Source organism: Tetranychus urticae, chromosome 3, assembly GCF_039701765.1.
Source record: "Tetranychus urticae isolate SD_2017Ah chromosome 3, NJAU_TeUrti_SD_1.0, whole genome shotgun sequence".
Taxonomy (NCBI): Eukaryota; Metazoa; Arthropoda; class Arachnida; order Trombidiformes; family Tetranychidae; genus Tetranychus; species Tetranychus urticae.
The window spans coordinates 2,759,864-2,783,875 of NC_142960.1; the positions used below are offsets into that span (position 1 = coordinate 2,759,864).

General features: G+C 31.3%; 4 protein-coding genes across 4 annotated transcripts; 3 read left to right on the top strand and 1 right to left on the bottom strand.

Annotated features, from left to right (window-relative positions):
- Positions 1-386: 386 nt before the first annotated feature.
- On the top strand, positions 387-4,424 carry LOC107365948 (uncharacterized). The gene is made up of 10 exons (XM_015933528.3): positions 387-434; positions 492-737; positions 1,409-1,519; positions 1,750-1,821; positions 1,896-2,061; positions 2,403-2,579; positions 2,654-2,774; positions 2,846-3,051; positions 3,329-3,844; positions 3,914-4,424. Exons 1-10 carry the CDS (start codon positions 387-389, stop codon positions 4,390-4,392), a joined length of 2,142 nt encoding a protein of 713 aa, XP_015789014.2. The 3' UTR covers positions 4,393-4,424.
- A 2,318-nt stretch (positions 4,425-6,742) lies between these two features.
- LOC107365946 (uncharacterized) lies at positions 6,743-12,622 on the top strand. Its single transcript, XM_015933525.3, has 16 exons — positions 6,743-6,928; positions 7,010-7,089; positions 7,148-7,298; positions 7,511-7,647; positions 7,709-7,802; positions 7,886-8,043; positions 8,282-8,416; positions 8,476-8,721; positions 9,212-9,322; positions 9,849-9,920; positions 9,992-10,151; positions 10,389-10,565; positions 10,632-10,755; positions 10,825-11,039; positions 11,391-11,906; positions 11,979-12,622. Exons 1-16 carry the CDS (start codon positions 6,844-6,846, stop codon positions 12,464-12,466), a joined length of 2,949 nt encoding a protein of 982 aa, XP_015789011.1. The 5' UTR covers positions 6,743-6,843; the 3' UTR covers positions 12,467-12,622.
- Positions 12,623-13,571: 949 nt separating this feature from the next.
- LOC107365788 (uncharacterized) lies at positions 13,572-20,131 on the bottom strand. Its single transcript, XM_015933359.3, has 16 exons — positions 19,948-20,131; positions 19,757-19,836; positions 19,547-19,697; positions 19,227-19,363; positions 19,061-19,154; positions 18,806-18,963; positions 18,491-18,625; positions 18,197-18,433; positions 16,481-16,591; positions 16,183-16,254; positions 15,951-16,110; positions 15,469-15,651; positions 15,290-15,410; positions 15,005-15,219; positions 14,293-14,808; positions 13,572-14,220 (listed from the first exon to the last, which is right to left on the bottom strand). Exons 1-16 carry the CDS (start codon positions 20,030-20,032, stop codon positions 13,739-13,741), a joined length of 2,937 nt encoding a protein of 978 aa, XP_015788845.1. The 5' UTR covers positions 20,033-20,131; the 3' UTR covers positions 13,572-13,738.
- A 1,860-nt stretch (positions 20,132-21,991) lies between these two features.
- On the top strand, positions 21,992-23,110 carry LOC107365797 (serine protease 53-like). Its single transcript, XM_015933370.3, has 4 exons — positions 21,992-22,127; positions 22,190-22,271; positions 22,350-22,693; positions 22,764-23,110. The coding sequence occupies exons 1-4, from the start codon at positions 22,067-22,069 to the stop codon at positions 23,015-23,017; spliced, it is 741 nt and encodes a 246-aa protein (XP_015788856.1). The 5' UTR covers positions 21,992-22,066; the 3' UTR covers positions 23,018-23,110.
- Positions 23,111-24,012: the final 902 nt, after the last annotated feature.

Genomic DNA, 24,012 nt, shown 5'->3' on the forward strand with positions numbered 1-24,012 from the left:
ATACCTTATTATGCACTTGCGAATGAAGTTAATGTAAGTATTACACTTTGCTTCATTATTCACATTATTAATTCGCCTCAGAGCGTCACGACATGATCAAATATCATATGATGACAAAATATTTTGTGGGATCAAGTTCTAAGCAATTAAGATTTCAATATCACTAAATCAGTATTTAATTTTTTCCTTTTCTCTAAGTTGTTTTGCATTATTTAACAATCTTGGCAATCCAATAAACGCGTTTACATTACTCGTAAGATTTTCATGTTTCTGTTTCATTTTCATTGACTGTTGATTAGCCTTTACCTGGAATTGGATGCCCACTTTTATTGTCCACGAAAGGGCCTTCAATCCCTGAATTGAAAGCTGATTATGTACATTACACTATGTATGAGTACATAAAAGGTTCAACTATTACTCGAACATTCAGTGAAGTTAGTTTGTTTGGTCAACTATTTCCAGTTTAGCATTCATTTTCATTTCCTTTTCAGATCCATGCATCAGAAGCACACAAATTATTACGAATAAAATCAACTCTTCTTGTTGTAACAACTGAAGCTATTTATGATTATAAAATTCAAGTTTCTTACCTCTTCGAAGAGGGTGGATCCTGTAGCATGTTTCCTACTGGTAAAAATTCACCTGGAATCAATTCTAATGGTTACTTCTATTTGGACAATTTTTTGCTCGTTGATGACATCTCTTTTCATTTTCGTTATCTTGGAAGACTCAATTTAGTAAGTTTTTGCCAAAAAATATGACACATTTTTTAAATGATCGAATTTTATTGAAATATTTGATTTTAAGTGAGTTTAATGATTAAATTTACCGCCTTTTATTTCTTTATTAATTAATTGGAGAGTGGTGTCATCTACTATCAATTAGTCAATTTAGTAAGATAAAGAATCAGTTTGTACCAATGTAAATATTAATGAAACATTCATTATGTATCAGTAGTTAAAAAGTGAATATTTTGAGTTTTAATGCGATTTATCAATATCAATATCAAAAACATTAACATGAACAGTTCAGTTGGACCGTCATAAGGAAATTTTTTGTCTCATTTACAGTAATCACTCTCTAATAGTTTCGTCTATTTTCAAGTCAATCTCATGTTTTTTAGATACTATTTTCAAAATATAAATAGTAGTTTGTTTCAAGTTGATTGAATTCCATCTTGCCATTTCTAACATAAATGTACACAAAATTTTTTTGACTGTTATGTATAGCTCTAGGAATAAATCGATGCACACGAATAGTTTCCTTGATGCAGTTATACTAGTATTTGAATGAGATTCCTGCTGCCATTAATTATTGAATGTAACAATAGTTTTGGATAATAGTTACAGGACTCAGGTTTTTAAAGCTAACAATAACTATTGTGAAATTATTTTGTATATTTACTTAGGAACATCGATCTGGATTTCCCGTATACGCGTGGGAATCAATCAGATTTGATGTTAATATCAATGGGGAAAAGGTCGACAAAGCTGTCATTACTCAATATTTTACTGAATCGGTAAGTTTTTCATAATTTTAATTACCTTGAACTATACAGATATAAACTGATAATGGAGTAATTGCAAAATAATAATAAAAAGAAAGTAAATGCAGTGAAAATAGTGAAAATAAGGTTATTATAAGATAAGGTTATTATCACTCATTGTCAAACATATGATTCTCTTGTGCAACTTAATTTTTCATTTCTCACCCAATTTGTGCTAAAATATTAAATCAAATGGCTTGTAGCATGGCAGTGAAATATTTCCTGGCTACACGCTTGTCAGTACCAAAATTGCCATCTATAAATTGCAGACATCAGTAAGTATTCATTTAAATGGTTATGGTTATGGTTCGCAAAATATTAATGTTTCTTTATTTTGGTCCTTTGCTAGAAAAAAACAAGTACCGGTACTTTGATCGGGGAAATTACAAGAGATTACATCAACTTTGAAAAGGTTGGATTAGAAGAGGAACTACATGATGAATTTACATTAAAAGACTGTAAAGACTTGTCTAGTGATAAAACATTAACACTTGCCTTCCAATTTGAATGCAAAGGTATGTATTGGTAACATTTGGTAAGAATGAGCTTTGAGCTTGTGTTATGGCAATTCGATTGCCGGTTACTTTATATTTCGATTATAATTGAGAGAAGTCTTTAGTTATTGCATTGCGTTGTGGATAGAATAGTCACAGATTGGATAATCTCTTTAGCTCATTCACTGTAGATAAAAATTCATGATTTTTTAATAAATGTGTATATGGCTTATAATATTAATAATCTCTTGAATGCCAAAATTCAAATTCAAATTGAAAACCATGTAGCACAATTTATAATGTATTAACAATGTAATTGCTCTTAAGTATTTGTAACTGATCATTTTCCTTTTCATTTGCAGGTGACTCTTGTACCGAACTCATGGAAAGTCGTGTTTACTACTTGAAACAAAGCTTCATGCATTACATTATTTTCACCAAATTTATCAGTATACTTCGAATCGATAACGTTCAATATAATATCAATGGCGTACATCTTGAAATAGAAGTGACATTCCTGGATAAACCCAATTTCCAATGTAATTAATAATTACTAATTATTATTGAAGTTTTCATTCATACAATTTAATTCAATTCTTAAACCTTTTTTCAGCTGTTTTGGATTCTAAAAATATATCTGTTAGTGCAGATACATTTAAAAAGATGCAAAAGATCAAAGCTGACACGGAAAATGAATGTCTGGACAAATTATCAAAATACCAAGAAAAAATCAGGTATGTATCTCGAAACCTGCACATTTCGATTCAACTGGAAACTAATAATTTTTTCTTCTTTTATAATTCAGTGTAGTAATTTATAGGCCATCAGATTCTTCTTGCGGATATTTGAAAGATTTTGATGATCTTAAGGAAGATACAAAAGCCGGAGAACCATGCAGCATCTATCACTTTCCTTTAAATAATTTGCAACGCATTGACCAAGAAACACCGCTTGATCAACTCCACAATAAGTTTATGAAAGATTTAGGATGGGGTCTCGATTATTCTTCTTGTGAGTACTTACCAGACTCTAACTATGCTGAAATATTTCCACTTTTGGGTGCTTATAACTTGCTTGTGAAATTTGAGTAGTACAATCACTATTTGAACAATATCATTATTTCACAAGTTAACCAAATTATTATAAATTCATCCATTTTCTCAATTAAAAGATACTATTTTTCAATTCTAATCGACGGTTAGAAAGTGGAAATATTTTACTTCTATTTCACATAAACGTAAAGACTGAATATTATTGAACATTTCTTTTTTAAACTTTTTCTTTTAAGCTCAATCTATTAAAATGGTTGATATTATCGATAGGACGGAAAATAAAATTACTTTAGTTGATGACTTTCAATCCAAAATAAGATCTGCTGCAAAATTAAATGGCAAAGATCAAGTTACTGTGACTGTACCAGATGTAAAAACTTTGGCTGATTGTTATCGAACCTGTCATAATTCAGAGCAACTCATATGCAATACTTTCTCATTCTGTTCAAATGGTGACTGTAGAGTCAGCAGCTTATTAACTGAAGACTCGTTTAATGAATCGCACGTTGAACAAGACAAATCATGTTCTATTTACGCCTTGAATGTTATCAATGATTACTTAGAAGTACCTCACAGGAAATTTAAAACTCAAACTTCAATCGCAGTCGACAAAAGTATTTATTCATGTGCAGAATCTTGTCATGCTTCACCTGATTGTTTCTCCTTCCAATGGTGTGATTATCAATGTAGTTTTGGTAGTTTTTATACAGATGCAGCTACTGAATATGATGGTGAATGCAGTGTATTTTTTCGTAAGTATTCATATGTTTTGTCTGTATATTGTTCAATTACTTCTATTTCTTTTTCATTAATTAAATTAGCCAAAGTATCTGAAAAGTACCAAAAGACTGGCAACAAAATCGTATCAGATGTGCTTTACACTGAAATGAATTTAAATTTCGAACAATGTGCATCATTATGTCATGGATGGTCCGATGGTGACACTGGATGTAAATCATTTAATTATTGTCCTAAAAGTAAAACAGAAAGTTCATGTTCGTTAACTCAATTTTCAGTTAAAAGTTCAAATACTAATACGACTGAAGGAGGAGTTTGTTCAAATTACGAGTTGAAAGTGGAATCAAATGGAAAGAAGATCAAAGAATCCAGTTCGACTGAGGCAACGAAAGGAACAAGTGGATCAGGTGCCTTTGGAATAATCATGCTCTTCTTGTTTGTCGGTGCTTTATTGGGATTCGCTGCACCATTTGGTTACACAAAAGTTAAACAAATGCTCGATGGCTTTCATAATATTGTGTTTGTGATAAATCACTGTAAATTAAAGATCATTTATGTATAATAAATAAAAGCAAAGTGTAATACTTACATTAACTTCATTCGCGATAGATCGCGATTCATAGATTCTTTTTGTAACTGTATGCAGTTGAATATGAATTATAACGACTGAATTCAATTCGACTTGGATGTGTAATTCCAGAATCGTCATCGTAATGCTCTAGTTTTTGCAAATGAAAAGGATGAGAATGGTTAAGCCTGGTTCATCTAATCATTCAATTTATTCATTGTATTGCTACTCACTTTTGTAATAAAGTGATTTTCAATCTTCTATTTATTTCAGTTGTTGCAGCCTTCATCATGGTTCCTCTTATGTTTTTACCTTCAGCTGCTTTCTGTTGTTCAGAAGGCAATGATCACGATACCGTGACGATTTTCTGTATTATCTAATTATTGTTTATTTATTTCTTTTTAATTATTTCAATTAGCCAAAGTATCTGAAAAATACCAGAAAACGAGCAACAAAATCGTATCAGATGTGCTTTACACTGAAATGAATTTAAATTTCGAACAATGTGCATCATTATGTCATGGATGGTCCGATGGTGTAACTGGATGTAAATCATTTAATTATTGTCCTAAAAGTAAAACAGAAAGTTCGTGTTCATGCGCTCAATTTTCAGTTAAAAATTTAAACACTCAAACCTCTGAAGGAGGAGTTTGCTCAAATTACGAGTTGAAAGTAAAGAATCATATGGAAGGAAAAGGAAGGAATCAAACTCAACAGCTCAAGGAACAAGTGGATCAGGGGCCTTTGGAATAATCATGTTGTTCTTGTTTGTTGGTGCTTTATTTGGATCTGTTGCACCAATTGGTTATGCAAAAGTTAAACAAATGTTTAATGCTTCAGAAGCATTAGATGCACAAGCTGGAAATATCAACGGAACCGCATTTTGAGTTCATAGCCTGAAATTGTCCATAGAGTATCCTTGTAAACCTTATCACTTCTTTTTAGAAGGACAATTTGTAATTTTTATTTTGTTTGTTAATTTTATCAACTGTAACAATTTCAATTCAATTTTGATATTTTACGTTTGAAAATAGTGAGAATGTAGATTGAAACCATCTTTTGAATTAATTGAATAACATTTCAAAATAACAATTAACGCCTAAGATCATTCGTTCGATTACTTTTTATCGAATCATATTGACACAACAAATAATTCCTCAAATTGTTTATTGCGAAGCTAACCTCATATTTATTGATATTTTTATAACATTTTGATTTATTACAAGTGTTTAATTTTTGTACTTAAACTGTGAAGGATGTAAAATGATAAGATACGGTTTTCAAGGTTGTTACTAAAAAGACGCAATTAATTAACACAATTGTCATTTATGCAAACTTGACACAAATCAGCAAAAATTGAGACTCTGTTAGTTTATGAGCACATGAAAACTGAATCACTTTGTGCGATTTTAAAATCCCTTTGATAACTAATTTTCGAGAAAATTGAGGTCAAAATTTAAACTTCGATCGCTTTTTGTAGAACTGTGCGACCAAATTTTTTCATGAACTTCCATTTTGTGATGTAACTTTTGATGATCAGCCAGAAAAGTTATTTACTTTGAGAAACAGAATTTTTATTGTTCTGTAAAACAGTTAAGTTCGATTTTGAGTCAAAACGACCGTATTCTGTGACCGTAAGAGTTAGAAAGCTGAAACTTGATGTTTGTCGATAAAATTTGTCGGTACACATTATGGATAATGAATAATTTTTTCAATTCAACAACCGTTCTCTTTAATTTGGCCATCGGTCTTAAAACTTTGCGTCTTTCGAGAATGGCATCATCTACATCCATCATTCTTTCATGAATTTAATTCTTTACTAATTAATAATTCAATGTGGTTCAATAATTTTCCATTAGTACATTTGAATTATGATGTTTGGTTTGTAAATGAACGAGCAACAACTGATTCAACAAACAAAACTCATCTTAACCCATATTTTGGTAAACAAACCAATTTTCTGGTTAAACTTGAAAAAACTACTGCCAAAGGCTCCAACATTTGAGTTGAGAGTTGAGACTTACTGGGTTTGTAGGGACATCAAAACTGAGTCCATCGACAAGACCATTATCCATAAACGGTTGATTGTTATGTACTCGAGTGATCGAGAATAACCTTGTTAAAGTTTAAAACTAATCAAAAGTGTAATCACATAAAATCTAGAAATCAAATATTTTTAATGTCAATCATCATGTAATGTTTGTATTAATATTAGTAAATATGAGGTTAGAGTCACAATAAACAATCTGTATCATTATTTGTTGTATCAAATATGAATTGATTAAAAAATAATCAAACAAATAATCTTAGGCGTTTATTGTTATTTTGAAAAGATATTTAATGAATTAAAAGTTTATTCAATAAACATTACCCATTTCCAATTTACAGTAACATAAGTAAATTGAAATCGTTTCAGTTGATTGTGTTTGTTAATTAATTCTCACCATGTCATCTTCACTTCTGAATGAAAGATTCAGAATGCTGTTTAAATTATCAATTCTAGTCATTTTACTTTCAACAATTGAAACAGGTAAGAAAAAGGTATTCATTAATTGACTGTAATATAAACTTAATCAACTTCTAATTCAACTATTAATAATAACAAACATAGGAAGTGCTATAGATTTGGTGGATTTACCATTAAGCACAGGAAGAAAAAGCGTTAACATTAACGCTACTTTAACTGATGCCGTAAGTTGAATAACCTACCAATTGTGACTTTTCTAACTCTTAATACTTTGTGTCATAGAATGCTGGGACTAAATATTTCATCCAAGAGTCAGTGTCAGCTTCTGGCTCAACCATTAGGGGCAAAATTGTGATCTCAAGTGAAAAGGGTTCCTACAACATCTATTATAATACTGATTCTAGTTTCAACAAGGAACGTTTGGTTTTCCATGGTAAGAGTTTAACAAGTCTTGGGGCCACTTTTGGCAACATGGTTTAAGAATTGATGCAATACGAAAAGTGATGAATAATTATTCTGAAACATGATTCTATTCTTGAGAGAATTGTTTACTAGTTGCAATTTGCCGAGAAATAAGATTACATTCGCTCAGGACATTCTCTAAAGGGATCATCTTAATAACAATTCTTACTTTTTTATCTAAAGGCACAAATTGTTTACCATTTACTTTCAAGAACAATTGGGATCAAAGTTTACCTGGAATCAAAAGACCTGTAACTAACCTGATACTCTTGATGGGACCTTCAATTTTATACCGACTTGGTCATTCCTCACTTGTATGGGTAAGTAATATGATAACAACATCATGAGAATATTTAATCAAATTCATTCGTCGAACAACAGACATCAGTTGCAGATAAAAACATAAGAGGAACCATGATGAAGGGGGCGACAACTGACATAAATGGAAGATTCAGAATCACTTATTATTACAAAAGTGAGTAAGAATCAATCGAACAGATTAGTTGAATTGGTTAGATGAACCAAGCTCAACCATTCTCTTCCTTTTCATTTTCATAGAGCATTTTGATGACGATTATGGAATTAAACATCCAAGTCGAATTGAATTTAGTGGTAATGATCCATATTCAAGATCACCAATTTACGACGAGTATCTTATTCTTGATATTTACCTTCAAAATGAGAACTATTATGATCAACTTGCGAATGAAGTTCATGTAAGTATTTCACTTTGTTTCATTATTCACATTAATTATTTTTGAATTGCAGAAGTGCCTCACAATCACATGCATTCAGGCAAAAAATATAACAATTTTTTGATAAAATATTTTGTGAGATCAAGTTGAAGCATTCAAGAATTTTTCCTTTTCTTTAAGTTATTTTGTATTATTTAACAATCGCCTTTGCATTGCTCGTAAGATTTTCAAGATTTTCATGTCTCTTTATTTTCACCAGCCTCTACCTGGAATTGGATGCCCACATTACTTGTTCAAAAATGGGCCTTCAATCCCTAAATTGAAATCTGATTATGTACATTATACCATGTACGAGTACATTAAAGGTTCAACTACTACTCGAACATTCAGTGAGGTTAGTTTAATTGGCCGAGCATGTTTCCAATGTTACATTCACTTTCATTTCATTTTCAGATTCATGCCTCGGAAAAGCACCACTTATTAAGACTAAAATCAAATCTTCTTGGCGTAACAACTGAAGCTATTTATGATTATAACCTTGGAGTTTCTTACCTCTTCGAAGAGGGTGGATCCTGTAGCATATTATTTGCAGATACAAATTCACCTGGAATCAATCAATTTGGTGGCTTCTATTTAAATAGCCTTTTAATCGTTGATGACATCTTTTTTCCTTATCGTTATCTTGGAAAACTCAATTTAGTGAGTAATCAACAAAAATATGACACATTTTGTATCTTTATTGATGGATTTTATTGATAATATATTGATTTTAGGGGAGTTTTATGATTTAATTTTCCGTCTACTATTTCATTATTAATCAATTGGAGAGTGGTCTCATTTACTTTGAATTAAACAATTTAGTAAGATAAAAAATCAGTTGATACGAGTGTAAATATCAATGAAGCCTTCAATATAAACATGTAAATATCAACTGTACCCTTAGCTAAAAAATTGAATATCAATCTGAATTTTATCGGCATTTATCAATTTCAATGCCAAAACCATTTGAAACATAAAATTTTTTCACGCTGTTAGGTATAGCTCGCACAATCTCTTTTTAATAGCAGTAAATTGTTTAAAGAGAGAGACTACTGTTGGAACAAAAATTTTGATTCAGCAATCGTCTTGTATGATAGTTGGACTAAGGTTAACAATAATAGTTCTGAAATTATTTTGTATATTTTCTTAGGAACACCGACCTGGATATCCCGTAGATGCATGGGAATCAATCAGACCCAATGTTAATATCAATGGGAAGAAGGTCGACAAAGCTGTCATCACTCAATATTTCGCTGCATCGGTAAGTTTCGAATAGTTTTAATCAAGTTAAACTTTACTAAAATAAACAAATAATATTCTAATAATAATTACAAAATAATAAGATAAAACAATGGTAAGAGTAAGGTTTTACGGACTAAGGCGGGACTTAAAAATCACACACTTTCGCTAACCAATGGTAAAATTAATAATGAATGTTTTTTATCTGAAATTAATGATTAACCAGAATTTTCTCATCTCCTCTTTCAGTATTCATGGATTTGCTGTAATATTAGTAATTAACAATTAGTTCAATCATGATTATACCTAAGATTAACCTTAGATTTAATTTTAAAAGATTAACCTGGTTGAATCTCAATTTAAATGTCCCATGTTGCCCCTCCTTAGTCCGTAAAACCTTACTCTTACCAAAACAATAAATGTAGTGAAATAGTGAAAATAAGGCTATTATAAGATAACATAACTTAAACATATGATTTTCTTGTGTAACTTAATTTTTCATTTCTCATTCAATTTGTGTTAAAATACTCAATCAAAATGGCTTTTAGGAGGACAGTGAAATATTTTCTGGCTATACGCTTGTCAGTACCAAAATTGCCATCTATAAATTGGATTCATCGGTAATTATTCATTTAAATGATTATGATGCAGATAAGATTAATGTTTCTTTACATATTTTGTCTTTTGCTAGAAAAAAACCTATACTTTGACGGATGAAATTACAAGAGATTATATCAACTTTGAAAAGGCTGGATTAGAAGATGAACTTCATGATGAATTTACATTAAAAGACTGTAAATACTTGTCTAGTGACAAAACATTAACACTTGCCTTCCAATTTGAATGCAAAGGTATGTATTGATAACATTTGGTAAAATAGAGCTTCGAGCTTGTGTTATGGCAATTTGATTGCCGGTAACTATAGCTTTTTATTATAATTCAATGAAATCTTTAGTTAGTACATAGCGTTGTGCATAGAATAAGCCAAAGTATTGATAATCTTTTGCGTATTCACTGTAGATAAAAAATTCTCCATAGATAAATAGATTTTTGAACATTTTGTATACAATTTTTCTTTTCATTTGCAGGCGACTCTTGTACCGGACTCTTGGAAAAACATGCTTACGACTTGAAAAAAGATTTAGTCAATTATGTTATTTTACGCTCATCAATTAGTCCACTTCGAATCGATAACGTTCAATATAATTTCAATGACGAACAACTTGAAATAGAAGTGACATTTTTGGATTCACCTAATTTGCAATGTAATTATCATTCGACATTTGACACACACAATTTGATCATTTTTTAACTTTTTTTTTCTTTTCCAGATATTTTTAACTCTAAAACTATGTCTGTCAGTGCAGATACATTTAGTAAGATGATATATGAAGGCAAGACAAGCGATGCGTATGGATGTTTGAACAAATTAGCAAAAGTCTTTGATAATATCAAGTATATATCTCGGAATCCATCCATTTTGATTCAATCAAACTAATAATTCGTTCGTTCTTTCTCCTTTAGTGTGGCAATTTACAGACCATCAGATTCTTCTTGTGGATATTTGAAAGATTTTGAAGATCTCAAGGAAGATGCAAAAGCTGGAGTATCATGTAGTATCTTTCACTTTCCTTTATTTAATTTGCGTAGCATTGACCTAGAATTATCACTCGATCAAATTCACGATAATTTTAAGGAAAACTTAGGATGGGGTGTCTCTTATCATGTAGGAAACTCTTGTAAGTACTTCTCAGCCTTTGACTTATACTGAAATATTTCCACTTTTGTGTGCTTAAAACAGTCAAAAAGTTCCAATTATAATACCAATTAACAATCTCAACTTTATAATTAGAGTCATAATAAATGTCATCTGGTTGTGAAATTTGAGGAGCAAAACAGATATCTGATGAATATCATTATTTCACAAGTTAACACAATTATTATAGATTGAAACATTTTCTCAATTGAATCAGAATGCTTTTCAATTCTTCTGGGTGGTTAGATAGTGGAAATATTTAACTTTAATTTCACATAAGCGTAAAAACTCTAATTATAACTAAATATTTCTTTTTTAAACTTTTTCTTTGAAGATCAATCTATCAAAATTGTTGATATTATCGACAAAACGGAAAACAAAATTACTTCAGTTGATGACTTTCAATCCCAAGTTAGAGTTGATTCAAAGTTGAATAGCAATGGTCAAGTGACAGTTATTGTACCAGATGCGAAAACTTTAGCTGATTGTTATCGAACCTGTCATAATTCAGAGCAACTCAAATGCAATACTTTCTCATTCTGTCAGAATGGTGAATGTAGAGTCAGTAGCTTATTAACTATAGACCTGTATAATGATTCGCAGGTTGAACAAGACAAATCATGTTCTATTCACGCTGTGAATGCTCTCAATGATTACTTAGAAGTACCTCAGAGAAAATTTAAAACTCCGACATCAATCGCAGTCGACAAAAGTGTCGATTCCTGTGCAGAATATTGTCATGCTTCACCTGATTGTTATTCATTCCAATGGTGTGATTATCAATGTAGTTTTGGTGGTTTTTATACAGATGCAGCTACTGAATATGATGGAGAATGCAGTGTATATCTTCGTAAGTATCCTTAGAAATGAATTACAAGTTTCTGTTTTGTCTAATCAATTTCTTATCCATAATTTAACTTAGCCAAAGTATCTGAAAAATACCAAAAGACTGGAAACGAAATCGTATCAGATGTGCTTTACACTGAAATGAATTTAAATTTCGATCAATGTGCATCATTATGTCATGGATGGTCCGATGGTGACACTAGATGTAAATCATTTAATTATTGCCCTAAAAGTAAAACAGAAAGTTCTTGTTCATTAACTCAATTTTCAGTTAAAAATTCAAATACTAAGACTATCGAAGGAGGTGATTGTTCAAATTACGAGTTGAAAGTGGATTCAAATGGAAAGAAAAGCAAAGAATCCAGTTCGACTGATTTAACGAAAGGGACAAGTGGATCAGGGGCCTTTGGAATAATTATGCTCTTCTTGTTTGTCGGTGCTTTATTGGGATTCGCTGCACCATTTGGTTACACAAAAGTTAAACAATTACGTATAGCTACAGATGTCAACGAAAGTTTTACTTGGACAAGACAAGTGAATGAACAAGCTGAGAACATCAATTGAATCTCATTTTCATATCCCAAGAAATGCTAAGCAATTCTTTAAATATCTGTGTAAACCTTATTACTGCTTTTTAGATTTGAAAAACTGTATTCAACTTTCGTTTGTTTCTTCCAGCTATAATTTTATTTTAATTAAATTTATTTAAAATGAATTAAATTTTAATATCTTTGTGATGGTAAAATCTCAGTTCTTTAAGAAGCTTCAAAAATTTCTAGTTGTTGATCCGTATTGAGCAGTCTACCAGCCATAGTGACAACCCTCTTCGTTGGACCATGGATCAATAATTATCCAAACCAGAAAAAGTTGATCATCGTGATACCTGACATAAGTTCAATACTTCAAGCCATGTTTCTTTTCTAACGCTTTATTGCCTAAGCTGCATAATTCCATGCACTGGCAACAAGAAATCAAATGATGAAAATCGAACTAATTTCAACCATTGTCTGGTTTCGTCATTCCTGGCTGAGATTTGCCGTGCTAGTTTCCTTTATTATTCAACAGATCAGTAATTTTTCTTTTATAAGCAAGAGTGACATTGAGTAAATTATTAATAACTGATTTAGTGCTAACCGTAATACCAGTAATCTATGTAATATGGTGTGGTTACAACAATTAACTGACGTTTAATGAAAAATCACAATGAAAATACGAATTTAAAACTATATTATGAGGACTTATCATTCATTATTACCTGTGTTTGATTACATTGCAAGTGATGAAATTAAAAGATCTTAATATTTAATGTATTCAATTTATCAGAGGATAAATATTAATTTCCACTCGCAAGATTTAATATTCAATATAAGGTGCAAAAGGCATCAATCTAGTTGCTGACAAATAAATCGACAAAAAAAGATTCAATCCATTGCAATAGCTATTGCTATCGCATAGGCACATGAAATTTTCTTCATCTGGTCAATATATAATACATTGAGATTCACTGTTCAAGGACCAAGATCATGAAAGCTCATTGAGTTTATTAGCCTCTCACTGGCATTTGGAGATCTGTTTGTGAACCGTTGCTCAGAAGCCGCTGAGATAATGAATGCATAATGTTGTGTTAAAACTTTGATATTTTTGCAATAATTTTCTAGCTTTTGTTGCATTTTGTGTACAAGATATAAATTTAATAAATTTAATATTGTTTTCATAATAAAAAAATTAGTTCAAAAGAATAAAAAAATTTCAAATATGAAAACCAGTGATAAGGTTTACACGGATATTCAAAACGATTGATTAGCGCTTTCATGTCTTGGAATAGGAAAATGAGATTCAATTGATATTCTCAGTTCCTTCATTCACTTGTCTCGTCCAAGTAAAACTTTCGTTGGCTGTTGAAGCATTACGCATTTGTTTAACTTTTGTGTAACCAAATGGTGCAGCGAATCCTAATAAAGCACCAACAAACAAGAACAGCATAATTATTCCGAAGGCACCTGATCCACTGGTCCCTTGAGCTATTGAACTTGATTCTTTCCTTTTCTTTCCAGTTGATTCCACTTTCAACTCGTAATTTGAACAATCACCTCCTTCGATAGTCTTAGTATTTGAACTTTTAACTGAAAATTGAGTCAATGAACACGAACTTTCTGTTCTACTTTTAGGACAATAATTAAATGATTTACATCCAGTGTCACCATCGGACCATCCATGACATAATGATGCACATTGATCGAAATTTAAATTCATTTCAGTGTAAAGCACATCTGATACGATCTTGTTGCCAGTCTTTTGGTACTTTTCAGATACTTTGGCTGAGTTAAGTAGTAAATGAGAAATTAATCAGATAAAACAGAAACTTGTAATTCATTTTGAAGAATACTTACGATGATATACACTACATTCTCCATCATATTCAGTGGCTGCATCTGTATAAAAACCACCAAAACTACACTGAAAATCACACCATTGGAAGGAGAAACAATCAAGTGAAGCATGACAATATTCTGCACAAGAATAAGCATCTTTGTCAACTGCAACTGAAGTCTGCGTTTTAAATTTCCTAGCAGGTACTTCTAGGTAATCATTGATAGCATTCAAAGCGTGAATAGAACATGATTTGTCTTGTTCAATGTGCGATGTATTATACAGGTCCACAGTCAATAAGCTGCTTACTCTACAGTCACCATTTGAACAGAATGAGAAAGTATTGCATTCAAGTTGCTCCGAATTGTGGCAGGTTCTATAACAATCAGCGAAAGTTTTCGCATCTGGTACAATCACAGTAACTTGATCATTGCTTTTTAATTTCTCATCAACTTTAATTCTGGATTGAAAGTTACCAGCCGAGTTATCCTGGTTTTTCGTCTTATCGATAACATCAATTAATTTATAAGATTGAACTTTAAAGAAAAAATTAAAAAACAAATTTAGTAAAAGGCTAGCTTCTAGAGCGCAGGTGAAACATTCCCACTTTTGGACTGAACAGTCAAAACTGATACCATTTGCTTGAGAAAATTTGAACAGTTTATCTAGTACTCAAAAGTAGAAATATTTCACCGGTACGGCTAATACAGCTAAAGGCAGAGAAGTTCTTACCATTATATTCACTAATCAAAGGGTATAGTTTTCCTACGTCTTTCAAAAAAGTATTGTGAATTTGATCGAGTGGTATTTCTTGATCAATGCGATGCAAATTATGTAAAGGAAAGTGATAGATGCTGCATGGATCTCCAATTTTTGTATCTTCCTTGAGATCATCAAAATCTTTTAAATATCCACAAGAAAAATCTGATGGTCTATAAATTACTACACTAAAGGAGAAAAGACAAAAAATTATAAGTTTTCAATCGGATCAAAACGTGCAGGTTCAGAGATATATACTTGATTGTATCTTGAGATTTTGATAATTTGTCCAGACATTCAAATTCAGTGCTGGCTTGGATCTTTTTCATCTTTTTAAATGTATCTGCACTAACAGACATAGTTAGAGAGTTGAAAATATCTGAAAAAAAGTTAAAAAATGATCAAATTGTGTGTGTCAAATGTCGAATGATAATTACATTGCAAATTAGGTGAATCCAGGAATGTCACTTCTATTTCAAGTTGTTCGTCATTGAAATTATATTCAACGTTATCGATTCGAATTGGACTGATTTTTTCGGATGAAATAATAAAATACATGAACTTTTGTTTCAACTCGTAAAGATGATTTTCTGTGAGTTTCTGTGAAAAAAGATTGTCACCTGAAAGTGGAAAAGAAAATTATCAGATAAAAGAACTTGAGATCAATTATTTATACATAGGCTTCCATTGTAAATACATTGCATTGTACTAAATGACTTTCATTACAGTCAGTACCAATTTTGGAAGATTGCTAATAAATCGTGCTCATGGTTATTTAAAAAATTCAGCAATAATTAGTTTTTTATGTTCAAATCTTAAAATCTCACTAAATCTCTATAAAAGATGTTGTCGCCATTGACTGCATTGTAATAACAAAAGCTCCCAGTTTAACAAACGGTAAATCTTGACTATAACATACCTTCACGTTGTAATTTGAAGGCGAGGGTTAATGTTTTATCACTGGTCAAGTATTTACAATCTTTTAATGAAAAAATATCATGAAGTTCATCTTCAGATCCAGCCTGTTCAAAGTTCATGTAATCTCTTGTAATTTCATCCGTCAATGTGTAAGTTTTTTTCTAGCAGAAGACAAAAATATGTAAAGAAACATTAATCTTTTGCTAATCATAATCATTAAAATGAATACTTACCGATGAATCCAATTTATAGATGGCAATTGTGGTACTGACAAGAGTATAGCCATAAAATATTTCACTGTCATGCTAAAAGCCATTTTGATTGAATATTTTAGCACAAATTGAATGAGAAATGAAAAAATATGTTACACAAGAAAATCATATGTTTTAGTTATCTTATAATAGCCTTATTTTCACTATTTTCACTACATTTATTGTTTCATCTTATTATTTTGTAGTTGCATTTATTTGCTGTTACAATATTAGTTCATGTTAAAATAGTTTAACGTAATTAAAATTATGATAAACTCACCGATTCAACAAAATATTGAGTGATGACAGCTTTGTCGACCTTTTTCCCATTGATATTAATATCATATCTGATTGTTTCCCATGCGTCTACTGGAAATCCAGATCGATGTTCCTGAGAAAATTTCAAAAAATTATTTCAGAATTGTTATTGTCAACTGTATATTTTTTATTGGTTTATCTAATTATCAATTTCGTGGTTACTAACGAGATATTAAGTTATGAAAATCAAACCATCATATCAAATCATGGCAACTTGGTCTAAAACAGATCAAAAATACAATCGAAGTTTGAACTTTGAAAGCGATTTCATCCAAAACTGTCGAGTAAAGAAATATTTTAATTGAACAATAATCCCAGTTCTTATGTCTCTTGAAAATCTATCAGAGTTAAACTCTTTTACAATGCTTTCGAATACAGATTCTGTTTTTTTCTCCGCCCTGATAGAACATGATTTTCTCACGAGCCTGGATTCCATAGAAAGCTCAACATGTTTTTGTCGCTGTCAAATCATACCCATCATTTGGTTGTAACATTTCTTTTATTAACCTTTCCGCTTAAACACTATTTCGACGGGAAAATGGTCGACCGTAAAGTTCAAAACAAACTCTTCACTTTTTACTCTTTACTTGTAAGACAAAGTTTAACATACAAAAATTGTAAAATCCTTGTAAAACACTTGTAAAATCCTGGTCCAACAATTAACCATTATTTTGAACAAAAAAAAGTTTTTCCCCTCACTCAATGTTATTGAATACGGATTCTGCATTCCCCCCAGTCTCTATTTTCACGTAAGTCTCATAGATATTATTATACTTCTGAGATGAGGTTTCCTATTTTTTTGTGGATGAAGTTGAATCAGAGCTTTCATGCTGCGAAATTCTTATTCTTAGAACACGTTCAGTTTGGCCACAATTTGGTCACAAGAGTATATAACATTGTCTTGATACACGTTCGAGTATTGTATTGATTATGCTTGCAAACGATTACAAATGCTTATTGCTTTTGCTCAAGACAGACCTAGACTTTTCATTTGGTCCAATAACCAATTTATATTAGCAAACTGACAAATATAAAAAATGCTGGAAATATTTTTTGCGAGTTCACTTAATGAAGGCATAATTGGAAAACGTCCATTCAATTGACTTCAAATTTCGTATTTAGGTAAGGTTGAGTTGTTAGCTCGATACTTGAAAAAATGGTGCCTTTAAGTCAAACCAGGCTGAATTAACTCCTCTTTAATTAGGAATCATTGATAAATCTATCTCATTATCTGGGATCTCTTTGTATTCAATGAAAAATTTCCATAATCGAGAAAAAAGATTTTAAAAACTCATAAAATAGCTCCTAAAAACCAAGAGAAATAGATGAAAAAATAGACTTTTGCCTTTTGCCCCAATTGCCGAATAGACGAAACTAGGAAGTGATTAATGATCAGGGATTACTGTAAAAGAGACAGAATGCCTTAGCAAGTAAATTGAAAGCTGTTCATTTTTTGATACCGAAATTGATAATAACAATAAAATTCCAATTGATGCAGCTACTAATAGTTCAGTGAATGTATTATATCTTTGGCATAATAAAGGTTAGGTTATCATCTTTCACTCCCTAGTAATTATTAAAGTTTCATCATTAGAAAGAAATTAAATGATTAAACTCCCCTAAAATATGTATTGAGTAATGAAATCAACGAAATTAAAAATTTTTGTTTATTACTTACCAAGTTTATCTTTCCCAGATATTCGTAAGAAGAATCAAAAAGGAAAAGACTTTTCAAATTAAAGTAACCATAAGAACTGATTCCAGGTGAATTTGAATCTGCAGGTAATGTTCTGCATCCTCCACCCTCTTCAAAGAGGTAAGAGACTCCAAGGTTGTAATCATAAATAGCTTCAGTTGTTACACCAAGAAGAGTTGCTTTTAGTCGCAATAAGTAGAACTTTCTTGATGCATGAATCTGAAATTGAAATGAAAATGAAAGTAACATTGGAAATAGTTGACTAAATAAACTAACCTCACTAAATGTTCGAGAAGTGGTTGAACCTTTAATGTACTCGTACATAGTGTAATGTACATAATCAGTTTTCATTCCCGGAAATGACGGCCTCTTTGTGGGCAAGTAATACGGACATCCAATTCCAGGTAAAGGCTAAGGTTAAGAGTCAAATGTGTAAATGAGAAAATCTTTTAGCTCTTCAATATTTGAAATGGCGTTTTACTTTACTTCAAGAAAAAGTCGAAATTCAATTCTGATTGAGAGATGCATTTATTTTGTTACTGAACAATCATGACTTTAATCTTTTTAGGGTTCTTAGCGAAGTGTACTTACTTGGACTTCATTCGCAAGTTGATCATAATAGTTCTCATTTTGAAGGTAAATGTCAAGAATAAGATTCTCATTGTTACTGTATGAAGTTGAATATGGATCATAACCACTGAACTCAATTCGACTTGGGTGTTTAATTCCAGTATCATCATCAAAATGCTCTAGTTTTTGCAAATGAAAAGAAGAATATGGTTGAACTTGGTTAAACTTTTGTTCATCTAATCATTAAACTAATCTGATCAATCAATTCCTACTCACTTTTGTAATAATAAGTGATTTTCAATCTTCCATTTATTTCAGTTGTCGCCCCTTTCATCATGGTTCCTCTTATGTTTTTATCAGCAACTGCTTTCTGTTGTTCAACAAATGAATTTGATTAAACATTCTCATAATGTTGTTGAAATAACTTACTGAAGTTACTTACCCAAACAATTGAGGAATGAACAAGTCGATATAAAATTGAAGGTCCCATTAAGAGTACCAGGTTAGTTACAGGTCTTCCGATTCCATGTAAAGTTTCATCCCAATTATTCTTGAAAGTGAATACTAAACAATTCGTACCTTTAGATCACGAAAAAAGTATAAATTGTTATTCAAATAACTTCTCAGTGAATGTTATGAGGTAATATAATCTTATTTTTTGACAAATTGCAGTCAAAAACAATTTACGCATAAATCGAAACATGTAACAAAAAATTATTTATTATTTCTCCATTTCTTCAATTCTTATTGTTAAGCTCTTACCATAAATAACCAAGCGGTTCTTGTTAAGATTAGGAGCAGTAGTGTAATAGACGTTGTAGGAATCCTTTTCACCTGAGATCACGATTTTGCCTGCGATGTTTTTACCAGAAGCTGATATTGATTCTTGGATGAAATACTTGTTGGCTCCATTCTAGTACGCATAGAATTAAGAATTAAAAATTGTAACAATTGTTTGGTTGGTCAACTTACGGAATCACTTAAAGTAGCGTTAATGTTAACGCTTTTGCTAGGTATGCGTAATGGTAAGTTCACCAAATCTGCAGCACTTGCTGTATTCGTATATTTAGCAGTTGAAATAGAAATGGATTGAAGTTTAAATTTTCGGTCAATTAATGAATATCTTAGTATATCTTAATCATTTTTAACCTAGGATATCTTACCTGTTTTAATTGTTGAAAGTAAAATGACTACATTTGATAATATAAACAGCATTTTGTTTCTTTCGTTCAGCAGTGAAAATAACATGTTGAAACTTCATTAACAAACACAATCAACTGTAACAAATTCAATTTACTTATGTTATTGTAAGTTTGAAAATGATGCCAATGTTAATTGAGATCATCTTTTAGATTCATTGACTAAAATACAAGCACAAAATCACAATAAACGCCTTTGATTATTCATTTGATTATATTCAATTGATATTTGTTTAGACAACAAAACACTATTGACAAACATTTTCTCATATTGACTATAATCTTTGCCTTTAACCTTTTCATCTCGTTGCTTCCATAAAATTTTGTTTCTTTGCTTTTATAAATACATCTTCAACCTCTTCTTTCACTTTCTTAATTGTTCTGAAAATGGGTTCTTTCTCCTTGTGTTAACCAGTAACTTGATTATTCATGGTGGATGCTGCTTTCACGGTCTTAGCACAAGTCTCTGATTTGGGTATATTCAGTACCCAGTTAGTTCACTGGAACTTCATCAAGTCTATCAAGTTTATCTTTCCTATTTCTATCAACCTCACCTACAAATATCCGGATTGTGAAGGGTGTTGTGTGAAATAACTTTTTGCCTTAATCATTCATCAAAAATCTGTTCAACTCTCGCAAACTGACTGAAAACTGTGAATTTATTTGCAACCTAACTTAGTATCTGTGGTATCTTATTTCGATCATGATTATAAAATTGATAAGATTTAAATGTCAAATGGCTTGCATGGTCAATTATGGTTGAATCGTGAATTATTATTGGACATTTTCATCTTTACCAACTTATTAACTATTGGTGAGCGAAGACAATTGTAAGTTCTTTCACACAACACCCTTTGAAACAGTCGCCTACCTAAAGCTGTCCCTTGCTTGTGCGGTGGAAGAAAATTCGTGCCATTTTCAATGATCTGTAATGGCTAGATTTTTAAAAGATGGGACTGGGACAGTTTAAGGATAAAGATGTACAGAAGGTTCGGAAAAATCCTTCTGCTGGCGCACTAAATTAAGATGCGCTATCAATTTTCGACTTATTTTTGTACATTTCAGATCAATCGATTTTTCTCGAGCACTTAAATCACGTTCTCGCGTACTTAAGTCTGCGCAAATCATTTATTGTGACTCATGACTTCTGAAAAGTGAAAATAAAAGAAAGAGATTCTATTACAAATGAATTTGTCAATCAAATCATTATTCATTCACTTCCAGTAATTGTTCTTAAACAGTTGAGCCATTTGAAGGCTTTGCATTATGACAATCATAAGTAAATCGGATAAGTTAAACAAGGACAATTAACTAACTCTAGTTAATTCCAAACTTTCTTCGAAAAAATAAAGTTGAACATAACTAACAAACAGATTGAACTTAAAGGCTACCATAACAATGAAGTTATCATTACTGCAAAGGATATACACGAAAACTGACCTTCACCGATTTGACAATAAACTTAATTTTCTGAAAGAAGACATCAAAATTTCCGTTAGGTTTGGTTCACAATTGGGCTCTAAAGTTGAAACGTTTTTCCAACTGAATCTCGCAAACGAAACTCGATAGAAGCTCAACTTTATTAGAATGATATTATTGATATTAGCTTCTAACAAATTGGTATTGAATGGCAAGAGCAATTTCGAACAAATCTACATTGCAAAAGAAAATCGTTTTTTCAGCGAAACTAAATGAAAATTTGTTTTTAAAAATTTCATTGTTTTGTTAAATTTGCAGATAATGATGAGATTGACAGTTGAATGGAGAAAAAATTCATCTGAATTTGATTTGTTACATTTCTTTTGATAGCATTTGATTGAGTCCATTTTCAATTTGTAATATAATGTTTAGCAAAATTTGTCAATCTTAATTGAAATTAAGAATAAAGGGAATTCCCTTACATTGTTTTTTTCCATAGCAAACACATGGACACTAATTAAGAATCATCTGTTTCCGATTGATTTTAGTATAAAAGAATCAGCTACTACCGAATTTTAATCACTCTAACAAAAGCTAAAGAATCATCAACAGTTCAATTTAAAGTATCAATAAAAATCCTGTTAATATTAACTCAACTGTTACAATGAGTTTAACTTTGTTTGCTTCCATCTTCGTCCTTTTGATCAATCAGTCCTTCGCTTGTGGTAAGTCAGTCAAACAATTAAGCTATTGATAACATTGAAAATTAACACATAATTTTGTTTAGACTGTGGTAAGGCAATTGATTACACTGTGCTGGAAAAATCAACGGGCTTGTTGAGTCGATTCCCTTGGTATGTGGTTATTGAGTAAGTATGACAATTTATATTTTATTCATTTTCCCTTTTTTAACCTAATTCTATCATGATTCTTTACGTTCAATTAAGAAATGAAAATTTGAAATCTTGCGGTGCTGCATTGATTGATGATCAACATGTCGCTATTGCTGCTCATTGCGTTTATGGTTCAAAGGCAGCAACCCTCAAAGCTCGGCTAAACGATAACTCAACAAAATCAGTCTCATCCATTTGGATTGATAATCTATATAACAAAAACACTGGTGCTTTTGATTTTGCTGTATTGACTTTGGCTTCTCCAGTTGGCTCTCAATTCACACCCATTTGTTTACGAGATTCACCTTACATGCCAATGCCTGCAACTCACCTTATAAGTCCTAAAGCTGGTAAAAATGTTGAAGATTACCCTTATAACTATCCTGATAACATTCCAGGTAAGTTGATTAACAATAAATTTCTGTTGCTTCATTTTTAACTATTCTTCATGAATTTTTTTCAATCTAGGTTACAGGTGTCCTTCTCCTGCTACCCGAACTCATTTATGTATTGTGAATCCTGGCAAAGTAGATAATACATGTGCTGAAGGACCATACATGCGAGGTGAAGTAAATACAAGATTTTACCTTGCTGGAGTTACTTCTCGTTGTTTCTCTTCTGGAAAGCCAGATCTATTCACTGATGCTAAGCATTACATTAAAAAGATGCGAGAATTGGCTCCAAAAGGTTGCTGGAAAGACACATATGACTACAGCCGATAATATGTTTAATCGAAATCGAAATTATGAGTAACATAAGTTACTAAATCTGATAAAAAATTGTTTCTCTTTGAATAAATAATTACATATCTCTAACTTCATTTCTACATTATTATCTTTTCTTCTGATCTCATTCAATGTTGATCGTTCAAAGTTAAGCAATCTAATGGCTATAATTTAAGACTCAAGAAGGAAAAATGAAGGTGATTGCGTTTCCCATATAATTGCGAAATATTTTTCTAATAAAGCTCAGCTTCTATCGGGTTTCGTTTGCGAGAGTTCATTGAAAAAACACTTTAGCTTGAGTCTGTGAGCGAGGGTACAATCTTACGGAACTTTCGATGTCTTAGAGAAAGTATTCGTATACATTCGCAATGAAAATTCTCATCAAGTTCTTTATTTTGTCTTAATTATTTAACTTATTATACAATGAAGAATCGTTTAGTTGAGGTAAGGGCAAAAAATGGTTCTAGCACTTATTATTAATAGCTCTAAATTAACTTAAATTGTTGACTTTGCTCAATGCCGTGCAACAAGTTCTGTGATAATAAATTTTTATTTTTTAAATTAAATTGAAACTAACTGAGTGATTTGGTTTGTACTTACGACCGTTTTGTTAGTACAATAACATTTAATAACTAAGCAACTTAAATTTGCTAAAAAAAACACTGACCTTTTGGTAATTGTTATGCTTAAACCAGAACTAACCAGTGTCCCTAATGGTACATCACAGTGTACTGTCGAGTACCCGGTTAAAGCCTGTTTCTCAGTCTCCATCTAGTGATAATGGGTTTCAGAAAGTGGCAGCGATATTCAATTTTGCAGCTACTGGTTCAGTGAATATATCTTTGAGCACAATGGCGGTTAGCTTATCATTTTCATTTTTCACTCCCCAGTTTTTGATTGATGTCGATTTCTCTCGAGTACTCAAATTGAGTTCTCTGGTACTTAAATACTTGCAAGTCATTTGTCATGACCATGACTTCTGGAAGGTGAAA